This window comes from Helianthus annuus, chromosome 10, assembly GCF_002127325.2.
Source record: "Helianthus annuus cultivar XRQ/B chromosome 10, HanXRQr2.0-SUNRISE, whole genome shotgun sequence".
NCBI classification, from domain to species: Eukaryota; Viridiplantae; Streptophyta; class Magnoliopsida; order Asterales; family Asteraceae; genus Helianthus; species Helianthus annuus.
The window spans coordinates 178,532,082-178,553,969 of record NC_035442.2 but is presented as its reverse complement, the minus strand read 5'-3'; the positions used below and the strand labels follow the sequence as shown (position 1 = coordinate 178,553,969).

Genomic DNA, 21,888 nt, shown 5'->3' with positions numbered 1-21,888 from the left:
TTCGTGTAATTAATATGTTTGAATCTAGGTGTGTATCAACCATGTCGTGTCGGTGAGTGTCAGATTGAATCTTAAACCATAACATGATCCATATATTTATTCGTGTGGTTGTGTCAAAGACACGCCAAGACGAACCGTTCAACCCATTGTTAACGTGTTAAACGGGTCAGAGGGATTGAATGAATGGGTTAAACAAGTTGTAAACGGGTTGGCAAGTCAACCTGTTTAACTAAATGGGTTGGCGGGTCAACCAGTATAATCAAACGGGTTAAACATGTTCATCAAACATGTTAGATACACCAATTACCAAACCAACAAGGAAATCAATCCTACATAGGTAAAAACCAGTTTTATTAATCAATACAATATTTATGTCAATCTAGAGTTGCAAAATGGTGTTTTGTACAAGTGACACAAGCTGTCACAAGACTTTTAAGTATATATATACAACTCTCTTTACATTTATATATATCAAATTTAAATATGATACAAGTTGCAAGGGGAATATAGCATGCACCCATACAGACAAGTCTTGAACTTCTCACTTTCTACCATCAAACATGTGAGGCAACACCAAAAATTCACTCTCACCCACCCACAATAAACACAATTTCTATCAACTTAATCTACAAAGGTCGAAACGGATTTGACCTGATTCAACCAAACGGGTTTCCTCCACCTGAACCACTTTGTTGTTGACTTAAATTAAAGGATCCAAAACTACCTGCTGCTTGTGGCCTGTAAATGGAAACCAACTTTGGGTTACAAAAACCATTCTTAACACACCAAAATGCAATCAACTTTCATGTTTTTGTCATGGGCCGATGTCATAAAATAACAACGTACTTAAATTCGTGGTCTGTTTTGGTAAATATACAAAGAGTCAAGTACACAGATGGTCCATGCGGTTAAGCAAAAATTTGGATTTAGTCCTAGCTTTTCGAAAGTACACAGATGGTCCCTATGGTTTGCACTTTATAATGCATTTAGTCCTCAACTTTTGCCAAAAGTACATGGTTGGTTCCCTATGGTTTGCACTTTGTAACGCAACTGAAGTACATGGTTGGTCCCCTATGGTTTGCACTTTGTAACACATTTGCGTTACAAAGTGCAAACCATAGGGACCATCCATGTACTTTTTGGCAAAAGTTGGGGACTAAATGCATTACAAAGTGCAAACCGCAGGGACCATCAGTGTACTTTAAAAAAGTGAGGGACTAAATCCAAAATTTTGGTTAACCACAGGGACCATCCGTGTACTTTATTCTTATACAAAATAATAACCTCTCATCTAAGAAGTGCTACTTTGGTAATTTAGTGGACACAGTAAAAGTATTGACGTGGCAAGCCATCTCATTAAAGATGGATAAACCTTGAAAATTACCTGTATGAAGGTGGCATGTTGGGACCCACTTGTCCCATAAATGGACCTGAACACAATCAAGACGGTGTCAAGAAACAAAACCAGAAGCAACCAACCAACTCCTAACTAAATGGGAAAAAAGGAGCATTACCAGAAGGCATTGGGGATCCATACGATAACGGATGAGATGATTGGGTGGGCATCCATGGCGATGGAGGAGCACCAAGGCTTGTAGTACGATGTAAGGTTGATGTTGACGGTAACGGGTTAGATGATTGGGTTGGCATCCATGATGGTGATAGAGTACCGAGGCTCGTCGTACGGTGGATGATGCTTGCTTGTGGTACCATGTTTGGTAGAGCCCCTTGCAAAGGTACCATAGACGGAAACTACCACAAATAAAAAATATAATTAATTATGCTATTGAGTTTTTTTCTAGGCAAACACAAAAATATAATTAGATACACAAACGGACACAAAGAAATAACCAAACAAATACACACACCGACACAAGCATCTTCTAGAGTAAAATGCCATTTTCGTCTTTAAGGTTTGGCCAGTTTTGCGACTATCGTCCAAAGGTTTGTTTTTCCGCATTTGGATCCAAAAGGTTTGAAATCTTGCCATTTTCATCCGGCTCGTTAACCCCATCCATTTTCCTCCGTTAAGTCAGGGGTATTTCTGTCTTTTTCCTAATTTAAATGGCAATTCAGTCTTTTACACTTTATGTAAAAAGACTGAATACCCCTGAAAAGGACCGAATTGTCCTCTAAGTTAACAAAAAAGACGGAAAATACCCGACTTAACGGAGAAATTGGATGGAGTTAACGAGCCAGATGAAAATGGCAAGATTTCAAACCTTTTGGATCCAAATGCAGAAAAACAACCCTTTGGATGAAAGTCGCAAAACTTGCTAAACCTCAGGGACGAAAATGGCATTTTAGTCCATCTTTTATTACTAATTCTCACTTCAGTGATGAATAACCAAACAAAAGAAGAGTGAATTAAGTAGGCATACTGTTGTAGCTTGAACTGGAGATGAGTCGTTGACATCAAACGGATTTGAAGGTTTTGATGGCTGCTGGTAAACCGGTGGCATGGGCTGTAATAACAGAAAATAATCAATTCAACGTCTTAAACATAAAACAGAACCAGGGGCGTAATGGGAATTTATGCTTTTATGGCAGGTTTCATCAATCATCATACCATCGGAACATTATATTGCATGTTGAATCCCATGCCATATTGTGGAGCAGGAAACCAGCCAGGACCCGGAGCAGCAAAAGACGAAAAACTGGAAGAAAATAAATCCTGCACATATACATGAATTCTATAAAGCCAAATTGACCTATTTGTAGGTAAATGGCTAGTAATTGCTACCTCTACATGAGATGAAATATATAGCTCATAAAATAAACACCATTACCGCTGGTAATTCTTTTTTAGCTGTCGGTTTAACATCAACCCCATGTGTAACTTGAGTCTGCACACCTTGAGAACTTGAAAGCACTTGAGTATTACTATTCCCACTTAGTGAAGGATTCCATTGCTGCACGTTATATGATGCGTTAACCATATGAAAAAGTGTGTTTCAATGTATCCGATCTAAAGCCATGCGGTTACAAAAGAAACAGAATCAAACCCGAGTTGGTTCGTTTAGTGAGGGTTCCAGCTAACCACTACACCACCCTCACCTTTGCATCAAGACTTAGCGGCGTCAAAATGTACAACAACTCGGATTTATACCGTCGAATGAAAACGTGTTACGTATTATATTTACCCGACTCATTTCCTAACATAATTTACGTCAAAATGTAGACCAACTGAAAACATATGCAAAATAAGCAAGAAAACGTATTATATTTGACCAGACTCGTTTCCGAAGAAATTTATGTCGAAACGTGAATTTATATCATTTACGCTGAAATGTGAAATTATACCGACATGTACATAAAAATAATCACGTGAGAAAATAGTTTTTCAATTTTAAGCTAAAGAATGAAAATACAGGGGGTAAATTTAAAAAGTTAGAACGCAAAGGGGGTGAAAACGACGATTTTTAAAGTTTTTAAAAAGTTTTCTGAAGGTTAGGGGGTGTTAAGTCAAACACATACTCGTTAATACTGCCCTAATACATAAACGATGACACAAAACAACAAGACCTAAGCGCTAGCACTCAGACATTAACATATATAATTGGGCAGAAGTATATAATAAAAAAAACCGAAGAAGGCCGCACCTGGTTGTTGTGAGATCCACCAACAGCCTGATTAAATGACAGGGCAAAGGCCTGATTCTGCTGAGGATGCACATGCTGCCCCTGACCAAAGGCATTGGGACCAGGAGCAATTGTCGGATAACTTGTTGGTGTGGAAACCGGCAACTGTGTGTAGCCAGATGGTCCAGCTGGCGGATTAGCACTGAATGCTGGAACCGATAGTTCAGAAAGTGCATCTAGCAAGTTGGTAGTTGAAGGAGTATGAACTGGTTTCGCTTCTTGAAACGAATCAAAATTAGCCCAATTGTTATTTGATGATGTTGTTGGCTGACTGACAGATGGAGCCGCTTGTTGTACTTGTGGCGGCGCTTGGGCAGTTGAAGAAGGTTCGGGAACAGCATCAAAATCTATCAAGGAACTTTCAGTTTTATGTTCGGATGTAATTTCGTTAGAAGATCCCAAGCTACTGGAAGATACAGTTCTCTGCAATTCATAAGCGTTTGTATATGACTAGAACATTATCGTCATGATATGTATTCAAACGACTTCTTGAAGGTACTTTATGCCTAACAAAATGACATAATCATACACTCTATCACCTTTTAACCTTCTACTTCAAGTTTACCAGATAATTATAATATCTGATTTTTACATAGTTTAATCACAGTATTCTAGAGTAAAATAACATTTTTGTCCCTGAGGTTTGGCCACTTTTGCGACTTTCATCCAAAGGTTTGTTTTTTCGCATCTGGATCCAAAAGGTTTGAAATCTTGCCATTTTCATCCGGCTCGTTAACTCCATCCATTTTTCTCCATTAAGTCAGGGTATTTCCGTCTTTTTTTTGTTAACTAAAAGGGCACTTTGGTCTTTTAACATAAAGTGAAAAAGACCGACTTCCAGTTAACAAAAAAGATGGAAATACCCTTGACTTCATGGAGAAAAATGGATGGAGTTGACGAGCCGGATGAAAATGGCCAGATTTCAAACCTTTTGGATCTAGATGCGTAAAAACAAACCTTTGGACGAAAGTCGCGAAACTGGCCAAACCTCAAGGATGAAAATGGCAATTTACTCCCTCCAGTATTCTATATCAAAGTTTTCAACAAGAAGAAACTTTAAAAGATACTAATGATATTTCAATTACACTATAAAAAGGTATAGAGTTAGCAATAAACAAAAAGTCAAAAACCGACATTTTGAGTTTACTATGTAAGATGGTAAAAATACAAACAATATATATAGAGATTACGAGTAACCCTAGAAACTTAACTGAGCCCGTGGGCCATAATAATATAGTCTAATATAAGTAAGCCTAAAAGGCCACATAATAACCTTATTAAGCTGACCTGTGTACGCAATGAACCATTGGATTTTGGAGCCTCAATTCGAACAGGAGATGCTTTATCTCCCAGTATATCCCTAACAGGTCTTATTACAGGGGGGCTAGATATATCTGGATCTCTTTGGTGATCAGGAGATTTCTTGTCAACCTTAAAACCTCCATTAGACAATTTCCCATCTTCAGAGTTCCTTCCGTCCCTAAATGGCGGACTTCTAGAACCTTCTGCTTCCCCCTGTTTAAATATGCAAATAATCCAGATATGATAAACAAACCAAAGATAGGAGCATAATGCTCTTAATTAGAAAACCAGCATAACTTCGAGTTCTGCTTAATGCGTTTAGGAGCCGTATTAAAGATAACAGCACAACTAGGACTGCATACAAACCGAACGAACACAGACAATGTGTTCAAGAACACTTACCGAAGGAGATTTCATGTCCTTGTTTGTTTGTTAAGAAAATGAGCGTGTTCGTGTTTGTGTTCGTTTTAGGCAACGAACGTTGATGAACACAAACTAATGTTCAAGAACACAAATAGAAACAAACGAACACAAACAACTGAACATGCGTTCATGAACATAATATATAATACACTGACACGTATTAAATATGTTATTTGGCGGAATTTTGAAGAATTTATATAAAATATAACAGCTAAAAACACTAATGAGTAATGAACCATCGAACAGAATCGAACATAAACGAACATGTTACCAAATGTTCACGAACATAAATGAACGAACGCAGCCTCTGTTCATGTTCATTCATTTAACTAAACGAACGAAATTTCTTGTTCGTCTCTGTTTAATAAACGAATGAGCGAACACAAACGAACTTCCCGTCGAACGGTTCACGAACTGTTCGCTGAATGTTTGGTTCGTTTGCAGCCCTAAGCACTTACACTATGATTACCATATTTGCCTATTTTAAAACCTTAGTACTACGCTTGGACGAAAAAGAGTATAATCACCAAAGCGGACCATTTTAGTCAGTTGATATTCTATGGACTTGCCCCGCTTTAGAAGGGAGAATTGCCAAGAAAGGTAACCAAAAATCCCGAGTTCGACAATATGGGATATGCGTAATGTTCTATCTCGTCAAATGGGGTGAAAGTTCAGTTGATAAATATAGGGAAATATTGTCAAACTTGAACTGTATTTGGGTCCCTAAATTTGTCAACATTTGAACTTACACTCCTTTTGATGAGAGAGAAAATTTGAGATATTTGGTTACCTTATTGGCAATTTTTCTATTATTTTTAGGCTACGCAACAGTACCGTCTTCACTCTTGGAGGCTTGTCAAAGCTCCTCTCACCAGAATATCTTCTATCCACATACACATGTTTAATGAAGTCCCGAAGCCTCTCAACATTACTGTCACATGGATAGAATTCAGAATTGAACTATTATCATAATACAGTACGTTAATTAATTACAGACCTACTGTCTGGGAAAGATTGCCGTTGAGGATCCCAATTTTTGAAATAAATTTCCTTCGCACTCTGATATCGCAATCAGAAGGAGTCATATTATAACATCAAGTTGTGAAAAAAATTATTAGTATATTATATAAAAATATTACCGCATTTCCGCCTCCTTGAAGGGCACTAACTTCCTGTGAAGTGAATTTAGCCATTGACACTGACTTTACCCTGTGAGTGAACTCTCGACTGCAGAAAATGTACATTCGGTGATCAATATAGGAGCTCAAATGAGCGGAATGTTATTTTAAACGACATACTTAACATACAAACTGATTAACTGAAATTTCACATTAATGCACTTAGTTTTTACAAAAAGCATGTAAGTACTTACTGGATTCCACTGCAAGTAGTGCAAACGAATGTCCAGAAGTTAGTGCATACATACTGTGGTCCCTGTTTAGTAAACAACATGAGATATATTAGGAATGTTGGTAACAAAATTCTGTATAAACAGCGATCTAGTACAATAATACTCAACAAAAAGGCAACGAAACAAGTGGAAAATTACCAAACTGTTGCAGTTAATACACCTCCTATTCTCTGGAAGTTTAAGCAGATTCCTTACGGCTTTCTCGTTTCTCTCTTCCTCTTTGAACCGGCTCATCATTTCCTAACTCCAATCCAAGCCCTAACTTCTGAAACAACATCAAATCAACAACTCATACATACAACAAATCATCAATGCTCAAAAACACAATTTCTTCCACAATGAACTAAAAGACCAACTGAACTAGCGAATTTAAAAAAAAACACCTAATAAATACAAAATTTTAATCCAGAACAGCGTGTGAGTCGATCGATACCGTTTATCATAACTTCAACTTACTCAAATGCAAGCCCTAACTTCTAAAACAACATCATATCAGCAACCAAAACATACATACAACAAGTCATCAAAGATCAAAAAACACTATTCCTTCAACAATGAACTAAAATCACCTACTGAACTAGCAAATTTCAACAGAAACACCTAATACATACAAAACTTCATCCAGAAACCATTAATCAGAACTTCAACTTACTCAAATCCAAGCCCTAGCTTCTAAAGCAACATCAAATCATACACACAACAAGTCATCAAAGAAAAAAAACACTATTCCTTCAACAATGAACTAAAATTACCTACTGAACTAGCGATTTTCAACAAACACACCTAATACATACAAAACTTCATCCAGAACAGCGTGTGAGTCGATCGAAACCATTAACCAGAACTTCAACTGACTCAAAGTCAAGCCCTAACTTCTAAAACACCATCAAATCATACTTACACCAAGTCATCAATGATCAAAAACACAATTCCGTCAACAATAAACTAAAAACACTAACTGAACTAGCGAATTTCAAGAAAAACACATAATACATACAAAATTTCATCCAGAACAGCATGTGAGTCGATCAAAACCATTAATTAGAACTTCAACTTACTCAAATCCAAGCCCTAACTTCTTAAACAACATCATATCAGCAACCAAAACATGCATACAACAATTCATCAATGATCAAAAACACAATTCCTCCACAAATAAACCAAAAACACTAACTGAACTAACAAATTTCAACAAAAAACACATAATACATACAAAATTTCATCCAGAACAGCATGTGAGTCGATCAAAACCATTAATTAGAACTTCAACTTTCTCAAATCCAAGCCCTAACTTCTTAAACAACATCATATCAGCAACCAAAACATGCATACAACAAGTCATCAATGATCAAAAACACAATTCCTCCAGCAATAAACTAAAAACACTAACTGAACTAACAAATTTCAACAAAAACACATAATACATACAAAATTTCATCCAGAACAGCATGCGAGTCGATCAAAACCATTAATTAGAACTTCAACTTTCTCAAATCCAAGCCCTAACTTCTTAAACAACATCATATCAGCAACCAAAACATGCATACAACAAGTCATCAATGATCAAAAACACAGTTCCTCCAACAATAAACTAAAAACACTGACTGAACTAACAAATTTCAACAAAAACACATAATACATACAAAATTTCATCCAGAACAGCATGTGAGTCGATCAAAACCATTAATTAGAACTTCAACTTACTCAAATCCAAGCCCTAACTTCTTAAACAACATCACATCAGCAACCAAAACATGCATACAACAAGTCATCAATGATCAAAACCACAATTCCTCCAACAATAAACTAACAAACACTAACTGAACAAACAAATTTCAACAAAAACACATAATACATACAAAATTTCATCCAGAACAGCGTACGAGTCGCTCGAAACCGTCAACCAGAGCTTCAATTCGCATAAACAACAGATCTAAACACATCGGATGCATGTACAGTATGATTACACGCTACTGTAGTGAAAAACACGCATATGTACATATACATAGACACGAAAATGTAAACGAGAGTTGTAGAAACTGACCTGATCGTAAGATTTCGAGGGAAAATTGAGAAAAAATCAGTTGTAGAGGTAGAAGAAGACGAAGAGAGAGAGAGAAAGATAGGGTGTGCGCAGACACATGGGATTTGGAAGAGTCCAAAATGCGGGGCTGAAAATAGAGTTGAACTTTTGACGGTCGTCGTGGGGTCCGCTTATGACTTTAGGAACATGATTATGACTACACTAATCAAAGTTTTATAAAACTATTTGGTGGTTGAAAAAGGCTTTTTTTTTCTTTTTTAGTTATGATTTGTAATAATAATAACTAGAAGATTGACACGTGCGCGTTGCGCCCGTGGTCAAAGAAATTAACATGTTGTTGATCAGATTCACATTTACAATGTATTAGATGTTTTTGTTGGTTAAGTCTGTATTACTATCTTATACAAATAAGTAATTTACCAAATAAACTCAATACAATTAATGGTATCATAATTACAACATTACATGACTTATATCCATATAAATAACCTATCATATTAAGCCCCCCGCGTAGCGGTGGAGACGTAAAACCGTGACAAATAGCACCAATGCCACACTATAGCCAACGACCACCAACATTGAAGTTGCGGCGTCTTAACGTTGAGAAATTAGACCGACATATAAAACATAGAAAATAGTAACTAACTCAATTTAGGACTCACGCGTTGTGACGAACTTATTAAACGGGGAAAAAAATAGACGACGTAAATACACTAAACCACACACATACGTTGCGCCATGTTAATTCACAAAATTTAGAACGAAGCTTATAAGAAACGTAAAATCGTTGAGATACACACACATTGTATCGTGTTAACTCGCAAAATTTAGAACTAAACGTAAAACAATAATTTTTGTAAAATATGGAAAACATAGGGGATCAAAGTTAAAAGTAAAAAAAATTGTGATGTTAAATTGGAAAAAGTAAAAACTTTTAGGTTAAAACTACAAAATCAAGTAGTTTTGGGTGTAAAGTGAAATATCATTTAAAAAAAAAAAACCCAAAACATAGGGTACAACACCGGCCTTAACTTGTTGCTAATTTATATTATGTAAATAATAATAATAATAATAATAATAATAATAATAATAATAATAATAATAATAACAACAACAATTCTTATGATTTGTAAAAGAATCAAATTCGGTTTTTCATCGTTTTGATATAATATTACCATTTTTTAGCTGATTCGGTTAAAACTGATAGGTTTATTTGTGTCTAAAGAGATATGGGTTCGAACCATTTGTGGATTCGGGGCAAATCCAGCGGGACTACATGCCATGTTGGAATCGCCTAGAAGAAGGAGACCGAAAGGTCACTTGGATAGCGACGTCTGACCAATGATGTTTAATGGATCCTTATTCTCCTAAGTCTATACTAGCGGCTTACCAAGAGGATTCCAAAAGAACATCTAAGTCTGGATAGCGATGTCTAATCAATGGTGTTTTGCGGATTCCTGTTCTCCTCAGTCTGCACTAGCGGTTCTCACGAAAGAGACCAAAAGAACATCTAGATAGCGACGTCTGACCAACTGTGTTATGCGGATCCCTGTCCTCCTCAGTCGCTACTAACAGTTACCACACAGGAAACCATAGTGACACTCTAATAACGACGTTTATAGTCAATGTTGTTCCACGAATCCACGCCCTCCTCTATTGCCACTAATGGCAACACAAATGAGACAGAGGATATCCTGAAAGGGATGTCTCTTTCAATCCTTCTCAACATCGCGACTATAAATACTCGACTTCTCCTTCTCGGTGATCCATTCCACGCTCCTACTCTCACTTTATACTCATACAGAAGAGATATTATTTTCGCGCTGGAGGGTGGTTACGAGAAGAACCCCGAACATCTTCTTCTCGTGACGAGTCTAACAGTTGTTTTGGTTTTACGGATCAGATCATTACCAAGAACTCAAGGCAATTGGAAAATCACCAATTGTCGAACCTAGCCTAAAAAATCTGTTTAGTCTAGCGTTTCTTTAGTGTCCAATCTATCTCATGGTTACACAGGGAGATAGATCACCCTTGGATTTAGAAAGTCCAACCAACCGATGTAATTTGTGTTAAAAAAAAACTGATATAATACTTTATCTTAAGTTATTCTAAAATATTCGTCTAGGTTAGGGCTGGCAATTGGGTACCTGTTAAGACACGATTAGACCTGTTTGACTGAAAAATATACCCATTGACTTTTTTAATTTTTAAAATAATTAAAATTACAATGTTAGGATCTATCATTTATTCATCTTTGTACATAAGACAAAAAACTGTTTTATAAACATGAGGTAGAAAGTATTTATAAGAGTCGTAATCATGTTTGAAACTTATGTTGTGCGCGCCGTCAGAAACCTGTTAAACCTGTTAAGACACGATTTGTCAGCCTTATAGGTTATCCTTAGTGCCTCGTGTCTTTATTTAAGTGAGTTAAAAAATTGGTTATGGAACTTTCATTAGGTTTTCTTTGCATAGCTTTCTAAAAGTTTTGTAGAATAGTTATTTCAAAAGTATAATTTTTATAAACATGTCTATTAAAGTTACAGGCTAACTCGTCCCAATGGACCCTGCCCAACTCACCAATTTACTTTAAGCCACAACTTTCAGAAAACAAAAATATTGTATTGTATTATTGTTTAAAAAGTGTAGACACAACCCTTATCATCAACTAAGATGGATCCCGATCAGGATTCCTTTGTATATGAGTTTCTTTTTGTTGTCCCAATCATTGCTTAGTTAGGGGCCTTTTTATAGTTATTGAACACAGTCATTTTTACTACTTTTAGTTCTTAGTTATTGAACAATTGTTTGAATTGAAAATTAGTCAAAATGGATTAGCAAAATTGATTCTATATTTATAACTAGACTTATTATTATGAATAGAATATGATTCAATACTTAAAACTCACGCACATACACGTGTCGTATCCCATTAATTCCTACGTTTTTTCTTTTCTTACACTGAAAAAGTTTTATGTATGCGCGAACCACTCTACTACATATAATCGTTTGGTTCTAGGGTTGTAAATGAACCGAACGAATACGAACAAAGCCATGTTCGTGTTTGTTCGTTAAGGAAATTAAGATGTTCGCGAACTGTTCACGAACGCGTACCGAACATAAGTTTATGTCCGCGTTCATTTGTTAAGGAAATTCAGTTGTTCACGAACAGTTCGTGAACACTGGCCTCGAACACAAACGAATGCAAGCAAATAAAAACGAACGCAGATGAACATTCAACTTGAAAATAAAAAAAATAAAAACATTGTTATCCTTAAACATTGTATATAAGTAGTTAAATACAACCATCAAATGATAAATCAAAACATAAGAAGTTTACTACACCGCCAAACGATGAATCAAGTTTAACTACACCGCCAAAAATGTCCTAGAATGTCCAGATTTTAGCTAACTAGGGTTTCAAGTTTTCAATATGTTTAGATAAAAGGTTTATTATTTATTATTTTTATAATATAATCAAACAAACGCGAACGAACGTAACCAAACATATTACCGAACGTTCACGAACACAGTCGAACGAACGAACCATGTGTTCGTGTTCGTTTGCTAAGCTATCTGAACAAAAAAATCGTGTTCATTCGTTAAGCTAATCAAACAAACATATACGAAGTTCTCGTCGAACGGTTCATGAACGTTCGCTGAACCTTCGGTTTGTTTACAGCCCTACTTGGTTCTATACTCAAAACAAATGTATATATCGATTGATTCAGTAATACACACACATCATGCTCTTGATGAGCATATAGTGTTTTTAAATGTGCGAAGAATACCAGTTCATATATTATATATTTTGGCAAAATTGCATAGTTAAAATGCTAAATCGCCTAATAAAGTTTTGTATGAACTAGGATGATGTTTGCTTAATTTTGAGGATTCCATTGATTTAGTTTCGATATAAATTAAACCGAACATATGACCATGGTTGTAAAAATTCCGATTAGACGGCTAATCCTAGTTAATCGCAAGTCCCCACCGGTCATACCACTCGACTAACGACTAGCAATTACTAAAACACTGCATTTGACCAAAGTTTTGGTTTATAAATTTTTTTAACTAGTTGGTTTCAGTTATAAGACCATGTGTAGTGGGGCGTGATTTTAAAAAAAAATTGAAAAAAAACGCCCCCTCCCCCACTACAATAGGCGTTACCCGGCGTTTTTTTTTTTGAGAATTCTGTTTTTGGCGTCATATTTAAAACGCCGAAGTGGTTTGTGTGATTGTTGACCTACCAATGACATTTACCCATATGTGCCACATGCTCTGACACCTTTTTGAAAGTTGCTGAATTTCGTTTGTATGTTGTGTGCTTTTTTTTTTCCTTAAAAATAATATGGGCGTTATTACCATAATGCCCCACTACGCCACTTTTGCTATAATGCCCCATCGCTGACTAGGATGCCACGTGTCGAATAATGCCCCATGGTGGAGGCATTATAACACATTACCACTACACATGGTCTGAGCAGTTTGATTAATTTGGTTATATTAATTCAACAATTCATATAAAGGTGTGGACAAATTCAAGCTAACTTCAACTAATAAAATAAGGAAAAAAACGACTACCAAAAAATCATCACCAAACCTATCATAAAAAGTGGTCATAAACACTTTTCCAGTAACATATTTTTGTAAAATATATATATATATATATATATATATATATATATATATATATATATATATATGTATATATACATGTTAGTTTAACATGACATAAAATGATATAACCATAACCAAACTTAAAAACTACTTATCAAAAATATCATATCCAAACCCTAGGAAAAGATGATTCACAACTTATTTTGAAAAATATATTATCTTGTTATAATTAATGTTATATTCCAAATAAACATAACCCTAGTTAATACTTCATATCATAGTAAGTAACCAATAAAGCTAAACTATAGCATCCATCCAACCAAAACCCTAATCTTCAAAATCCCACGAATGTTCATCACAAATATATAGAGTTTAAACCAAAAAAACATATAAACCCTAATATTTTCATAATATTAATCATAATCATAATAAACAATAAACCACCAACATTAAACCAAAACCCTAATCTTCATAAGCCCAAGGATGCTCATCACGAACAGCCTCTTCTTCCTCCGGTGTAAAATCATTAACTATACCAAAAATCTCTCTAACCTCCACCACCTTCTTGTCCTTGATCAAATCCGCAACCCTTTGACAAAAAACATCCGACAAATCAGTATTCTTAACCTCATAAGCATACTTAGCCATTACCAGCAACGTCGCGATCGCTATATCTTCGCGCTCAATAAAATCTCTCAGATCATTCCTCGCGGCTGTACGCACTTCCTCATCGTCCGAACCAATTTTTAGAATAAATTCTTCCACCACAGCTCGAAGTTGCGGTCCCACGTCAGGGATGGGGACCGCAACATTGGCTGTGGTGGTTTGTTCGGGTCTTGGTTCGGACGATGATGTTGAATCACCTAGGTTTGGGGTTTTGGGATCGGCGGTGGGGGTTTGATCAGGGTTTGAAGTGGATGCAGAGTCGTTGAACTTGAGGGTGAGGGTTTGTGTTTGAGTCTCTTGTTGTTCAAGAACAAGAGTTTCAGTTTGAGACATTGTGAAGGGTTGTTTGTTTTAGGGTTTAATGGGGATTGTTGATGATGAAGTTGTATGGATTTAGGGTTACGTGGGGTGTATGGGGTTATTTATAGTGGTGGATTTGGAGTCCGTAATTAACTCTAGTTTGTTTCTAAATATGGGTATGATTTATTGTGATCTTTTATCATTAAATACCAAGTATCATTCATCTCTTTCAAACACATTTTTATTAAGAACTAGTATTAAGGGGCTGTTTGATAGCCTCTTAATGACCATTCAGATGCTACCTCTTAATGGTTTAAAACCTCTGAATGAATAAGAGGTAACCTCAAGTCTGAATGGTTAAGAGGTAACATCTGAATGGTAAATCATCACATGTCACATTCTTCTACCTTCTCATGGGTAAAATTCTTAATGGTTTCATTAAGAGGTAGCCTCTTAATGACCATTCAGAGGCTGCCAAACAGCCCCTAAGCCTTCCATGTTGCGGCGGAGGTGTAAAACTATGCTAAGTAGCACCAATGTTATACCGTTGTCAGCGACTACCAACATTGGAAAAGCTTGTAAAAACAATATAAATAAATAAAGAAAAAAATAAAACCGAACGGAAAGCTAACGTAAAATCGTTGAACCACACACACGTACCCGTTGCGGCGTGTTAATGCAAAGAAATTAGTCCGAAACGTAAACCATATAATAAATAACTAAGTCGATCTAGAGTTGCGACGAACATGTCAAACGAGGATAAATACACGCCTTGCGGTGAGCATGTCAAACGAGAAAAAAATAGACAAAAAATCATTAAATCTCACTCGTGCGTTGCAGCGGGCATGTCAAACGAGAAAAAAATAGACAAAAAAACGTTGAACCCCGCTCGCACGCTGCGACGTTTTAACTCACAAAAATTAGAACGAAACGTAAAACAAAAGAACTTGTGAAAGATGAAAGTATGGAAGACGAACGTTAAAAGTAAAAAAGTATTTTGGTTTAACAACAAGAAAAAATGAAAAGATTTAGATTAAAAGCAAAAACAATCAAAAAGGTTAAATTGTAAAAGATGAGAAGTTTTGGGTTAGAAGGGAAAAAGTTGCCCTCATGAGACGTACTTGAACTCAAGTGGTTCAATAAAAAGTTGCCCTCATTTTTACCCTTATTATGCATACTTCAATGTTATAGTCATAAGTCATAACTTAAACAAATATTTTTTTCAACAATCAAAAGAAAACTAAATTTAAAAGTCTATCAAGTTTTTACTAGAAATTATAACTGAATCGTTCAAAGTTGATTGTTGAAAACTTGAAATGACTAGATGGTAAATTTTAAAGTCACAAGCTCGTATTTTAATTTTAATAACCGATTCCGTTAACCTACAGTTAATTTAACTTTTTTTTATTTTAACCGGTTAATGCTTTAACTGGTTATTACTTTAACTAGATAATTTTTAACTGGTACGGTTAATTATTTTAACCGGTTATTTTCGGTTAAAACCTTTTTTTTTAATTTTCGGGTTTTTTTTAACCGATCTACCGGTTAAAAAATCGGTTAATAGACAATTCTTATACTAAATACTAATAAAGGGTTACTAACCAATGATTAAAATTAACCACTAACCGGTTAATTAATCGAATTTTTAGAACCATAAATACTATCCGAAATTGTGGAGGGCGCTTGATAATATTCCATTCCTTGAAATGCGGTGAATACTAGAGCCAGTTAGGGGTGAGCAAGAAAACCGAAATAACCGAACCGTAACCGAATAACCGAAATAACCGAACCGAAACAAAAACCGACGGTTTGGTTTTCGGATTTTTAATAACCGAAAATTTCGGTTCGGTTTTTGGATAAACGTTTTCAATAACCGAAAAAAACCGAACCGAACCGATAAGTTACAATCCATATATTTTTATGTTTAAGTTTAAATTGTTTAAGTGTTTAACCCGATGCTAGTAGAAAATGTTAATTTTATTCTTGAATGTAAAGTGTTTATAATAAAAACATTATAACTGAAATGATTTATTATTACCTATAAGATATAACAACATTTAATATAAAAATTAAATTTAATAAAACTTTGAAGAAACATAAAAATATATTAGAAGGTTAGGTTTATGTAAACAATACTAATTAAAGAGGTGAACTATAATAACTTAAATATAAACATATAAAAAGATTGTTATAATATAAATTATACTTTTTATTTTTTGAATCTTACATAATTTTGTTCCAAAAACCGAAATAACCGAAAAACCGAACCGAACCGACGTAAAAACCGAAAAACCGAAACCGAAAAAAACCGAAACCGAACGGTTTTTAAAACCCAAAAACCGACATTTCGGTTTCGGTTTTGATTTTACCCAAAAACCGAACCGAAGCGAACCGTGCACACCCCTAGAGCCAGTGAAACGGTTTGCCCACCTCTGTGTTGTTTTGCATCTTGCAATTGGGGACGAAGCTAAAGCAAGCCCATTAGCACTGGGCTTATTAACTGGGCTTGACTAGAAACAGTATCACAGAAATAGTAGTAGCCTGGAAACGGATGTTTGGCTATGTTTGGGCTGGTGAATTCTTTGGTCGGCCCAAACTTTATCCATCTCATTGGGAAGCATTTCACACCTTCAGGGCCGGCTCTTGGGCCGGGCAACCCGTGCCGACACCCGAGGCCTAAATTTTCGAGAGTTTTCGGGGACGGCTCTGCACACCTTCATGCTCGGTCACATAACTCTAGATTAGGTAATAAGGGGAAACGTAACAAATTGTGATTTTGAGCCTAATGTAGAGAACATAGACTACTATCAATACTAGTGGCGGAAACAGAGTTTTTAAACCGGGTCATCATAAGGCTCGTAGTCCAAATAATGTTTTTTGGAACACAAATCAGATTTTGTACATAAAAAATCCTATCCCTTGGCTAAGGGTCTAGGACCCTCTTAAGTCTTGACCCTCCTCTAGTTCCGCCCCTGATATACAACTTGACTTGGACGAACGACAAGTTAGAAACAAAAACAAGCCACTGGAAGTTTGATTCAAACCAGAGACTTTTGTTAGAAGTAGAGGTGGGTAAAAAACCTGGTTAATTAATTGGAACCGGTATAACATTAACCGGTTAGTGGTTAATTTTAACTGTTGGTTGTAAATATTTAGTATAGGAACCTGCTAACTGAAAAATTTAAAAAGAAAAGGCAAAAACAACGGTTATTAACCGATTATAACCGGATTATTAACCGAACTGGTTAAAGTTATTAACCAGAAAGTAAAAAACTTAAACTAACCGGTTACTGAAATTAACCAGTTTGTGCACCTCTGGTTAGAAGGAGGTAGTGGCTTATTATTGCACCATTCTCGGGCTTCAATATGAATGTGGGATGTCAATTCATTGCAAATTAATAATTGTGCAATTAAGGCAGAATTCAATTCATTTTTCTAAATAAATCCTTAAAGTAAAATAAGAATTAGCTTATTGATTATTATATATAACTGGGAAGCATATGGAAACATATGTCTTTGTGTTAATTAATCCAATGGTTAAAAATTGGTCTTATATTGTGACGTATCACACCTCGGGTTGGCTATTGGGGAGTGAAAGGGTATGGTCCAAATATTGCGCACGCGATGCGCGTAAGAGACCATTCCCAAAATTAATCACAGCTTACAGCGTGTCTGCATAGTATATGTGACAAAAGCCTCCAGCCAACCAGCTTTGCTCTAGGCTCTACCCATGCAATTCCTACGATGATCAATCGCGCAGGAGACAAAAAGTATACGAGGACAGTGACGTGTAGCCAATCAGCGTGCGCCACTCACTGCTCAATGATCTCCACTAACAGCTGATGACAGACCCACAACAAGTACACTCGGCTGGCCACGTAGCACCAGCCACCGTGCGCCAACTCCCCTCCACCTCTGCAAACACTATTTGTCGTGTCGGAGGGGACAAGGAGCATATCCCTTGTTGGCGACGTCTGGCCCAAGACTCATCAGCCCAATTCCTTATCCACACTCTGTGGCTACAAAATACCAACCTTCAACCACATGTTTAAGGGCTTGAATTCTCTCACTCTCTCACGATCAACACACACTCGTTTTATGTAGGAACCGTTAGCGTAATTGAATAAAATAAAACAAATTTTATTATAACTGATTACAATACAGAAATTGGAAAGCTAAAAATCTAATACGAATACAACTGAAATAAACCAAAATACAAGAAATGGAGTAGAAGCAGAGTGGCTGAGGCACGTGAACACACGCTTCCCTTAAAACAAATTCCGAGTCTCCCAGGAGACTCGTTTTGTTTCCCAGGGTACAACAGCCGGAGCAGTGGTACTGCCGGAGTAGACCTACAACCCGAAGGTTACCTTGAGGAATGCTGGAGAAGATCTGAATATTGTAGAGAGAGAGTTGTTTACTGTTGTTGTTGCTGGTGTCCTTCTGAAGTGGGTATGGAGCTGTATTTATACAGCTCCTAGGTTGAAACAGTCAAAATGAATTAAATGAGAGGTTTAAATTGCATTAAACGTCTTCAATGCAATTTACTACGTCATTTAATTCTCAGTCAAAGCCTATTAACTCGTCAGTTACGAAGCTGGACTGAAACTGCCCTGTCATTCAATGCTGGAAGCTTCTGCGCGCGCGCGCCCATGCGCGGTGCGCCATGCGGCGTGCGGCCTCTTGGCTCACTGCCGTGCGGCGTGCGGCCTCTTGGCTCACTGCCGTGCGGCGTGCAGCCTCTTGGCTCACTGCCATGCGGCGTGCGGCCTCTTGGCTCACTGTCGTGCGCGGTGCGGCTCAAGTCCGTCCATGCGCCGTGCGGCGTGCGCCACGTCACCTGTGAGTCTATACGTGCGCGCCACACAGTCGCGCCGTATTGGCTCACTCTGGTGCCCCGCACACGGCACAGTAGGACCCATGCACCATGCGCCAACCGCGCGCCTCGTGTACCCGCGCGCGCATGCGCATGACTGCCACGTCATGCGCCGCATCACCTACCACTTGGTCCTTGCAACCCTTGTGCTTCACCACGCGCGCGCGGTCAAAAATACAAAGGCGGCTCTCAAGCGGCTCGCGGCGATGCGAGCGTGCGAAGTGCAAAGTGCGCCATCAAAGCGCCACATTGCGCCTCATCGCCCACGCCACGCGCGCGCGCGAGCGTGTGCGTGTGCGAGTGCGAGTTAGGGTGCTCCGCACCCTTCGCGAGGACACTAGTGAGTGCTTCCATGAAACAATAAGGATGGAGAGTTCCACCTTAAATACCCATTTAAGTTCCATCCTTCCTCCTATGTGGGACAAGGTGCTACTTTCCCTTTAGTTTCAACATTGAATGTTCCAAACACCCAACTTTGAGCATCGATATCTCATTCATCTTAGCTCGGTTTTGGACGTGGTTTAGTTCGTTGCGAAGCTCTTCCAACATAGAACACAAACCCACAAATAAATACATAAAACCCGCTCATTTTATTATATTTATTTCTAGTCCAAAATAGGAAAAAATCATTTTCCTATATTTGTGAAAAATGCTATTTTCACTTATTTTCCAACAATCCCCCACATGAAAAATGCTATTTTCATCAAATTTCCAACAATCCCCCACATGTATGGAAATGGATCTTTTCCTTACACTTTTCAACGATAAACTTCGACAGTTGAGTATTGCAAGATAGGTAGGTTGAAGCCTTTGAACCTTCTTTTGTGAAGCGCACTTAGCTTACTAGCGGTGTGTAGACGCGATGTCCTTGAACATACCCCCATTTGTGTAAACGACAATACACTTCACACAATACTCTCCCTGGTTTGGCCAACTCCTCATTTTCGTGTCCTATTATGGTCCTGGAACACTAGCCTGGTTCTGCGAGAGCTCTAGGATTTGCGCACCCCACAAATCCATTTGAAGCGACCCCACTTCTCTCTAACATAGGTGATTCCCATGAATCATTAAAAGCGTCATGGTTATTTGATTTCCCGAAATCATTAACCTTAATATGCTTAACCTCACTTCATGTCACTGATTGGAATGGACTAGGAAGTATATGTAACTCCCTTTTATTTAGTTTAGGGTACTCCCCCACAGTGACTCCGTTTTGGTAATATGATTAAGTTGTCCTATTGAACTTAGATCTTGGGATCTCCAGTCAACTAAGTTAGGTTTCCCTCATATTCCCATTAACCACGGGCTTTAGTCCCATTCCTCTTGACGACGTTTCTACTAACTCTCTGCTTAAGCCTTTTGTAAACGGGTCCGCAATGTTATCCGCTGATCTCACATAATCAATTGTGATAACACCCGTTGAGAGTAGTTGTCGTATCGTGTTATGTCTACGTCGCATATGCCTTGATCTGCCATTGTACATCAAGCTTTGAGCTCTACCAATCGCTGATTGGCTATCACAATGTACACATATGGCTGGCAAAGGCTTTGGCCATCTTGGAATATCTTCCACGAATTGACGTAGCCATTCCGCCTCCTCGCCTGACTTATCCAAGGCGATAAATTCAGATTCCATTGTGGATCTCGCTATGACCGTTTGCTTAGAAGACTTCCAAGCAATAGCAGCTCCTCCAAGTGTAAACACGTAACCACTTGTTGATTTGGAATCTTTATTATCCGATATCCAGTTTGCATCAGTGTATCCTTCGATCACTGCTGGTTGTCGGGTATAATGCAGTCCATAGTCTCTTGTGTATCGTATGTATCTAAGCACCCTCGTGATAGCCTTCCAATGATCCGCGCACGGATTGCTGGTGTATCTACTTAGCCTACTCACCGCGTAAGCCAAGTCGGGTCTAGTACATGTCATTAGATACATTAGACTGCCTATAATTCTTGAATACTCTAACTGAGCAACTCCATCTCCTTTATTCTTCTTGAGATGTTGGGAGGTATCAACTGGAGTTCGAGCGACACTCGTATCTCCCGAGTTGAATTTTCCAAGAATTTTATCCACATAGTGAGATTGACTTAACACAAGACCTTCTTGGGTTCTTATGATCTTTACTCCAAGAATCACATCCGCTAAACCCATGTCTTTCATGTCAAATCTCGCTTTCAACATGCTTTTAGTAGCTTTGATAATTTTATCATTACTCCCAATGATAAGCATATCGTCTACATAAAGGCATAAGATGACATAACCTTCATTTGTGTCTTTGAAATAAACACACTTGTCGCACTCATTTATTTTGAAACCATTGTCAATCATGACATGATCAAACTTTTGGTGCCATTGTTTTGGTGCTTGCTTCAAGCCATACAAAGACTTGACGAGTTTACATACTTTACCCTCTTGACCTGGGGCCGAGAAACCTTCAGGTTGCTCCATGTAAATTTCTTCTTCTAAATCGCCATTTAGAAATGCGGTTTTAACGTCCATTTGGTGAACTTCCAAATTTCTTAACGCCGCTATAGCAAGAACCAATCTAATCGAGGTTATGCGCGTCACAGGCGAGTAGGTATCAAAGTAATCTAGACCTTC

At 37.5% G+C, this 21,888-nt stretch overlaps 2 protein-coding genes across 4 annotated transcripts; both read right to left on the bottom strand.

The window, feature by feature from the left end:
• Positions 1-441: 441 nt before the first annotated feature.
• On the bottom strand, positions 442-8,945 carry LOC110886873 (probable ADP-ribosylation factor GTPase-activating protein AGD14). 3 transcript variants are annotated; one of them, XM_022134739.2, is made up of 14 exons: positions 8,822-8,945; positions 6,916-7,042; positions 6,739-6,800; positions 6,506-6,593; positions 6,364-6,425; positions 6,201-6,297; positions 4,929-5,156; positions 3,603-4,064; positions 2,790-2,912; positions 2,570-2,674; positions 2,382-2,465; positions 1,515-1,752; positions 1,385-1,430; positions 442-738 (listed from the first exon to the last, which is right to left on the bottom strand). In XM_022134739.2, the coding sequence occupies exons 2-14, from the start codon at positions 7,012-7,014 to the stop codon at positions 657-659; spliced, it is 1,776 nt and encodes a 591-aa protein (XP_021990431.1). In that variant the 5' UTR covers positions 7,015-7,042; positions 8,822-8,945; the 3' UTR covers positions 442-656. The 3 variants fall into 3 exon arrangements, with proteins under 3 accessions (XP_021990431.1, XP_035834743.1, XP_021990432.1); XM_035978850.1 differs by having other exon boundaries at positions 6,916-7,039; positions 8,822-8,929; XM_022134740.2 differs by lacking the exon at positions 8,822-8,945 and adding an exon at positions 8,637-8,698.
• A 4,858-nt stretch (positions 8,946-13,803) lies between these two features.
• LOC110883713 (SKP1-like protein 5) lies at positions 13,804-14,500 on the bottom strand. Its single transcript, XM_022131378.2, has one exon. It carries the CDS (start codon positions 14,438-14,440, stop codon positions 13,904-13,906), a length of 537 nt encoding a protein of 178 aa, XP_021987070.1. The 5' UTR covers positions 14,441-14,500; the 3' UTR covers positions 13,804-13,903.
• Between the last annotated feature and the right edge of the window lie 7,388 nt (positions 14,501-21,888).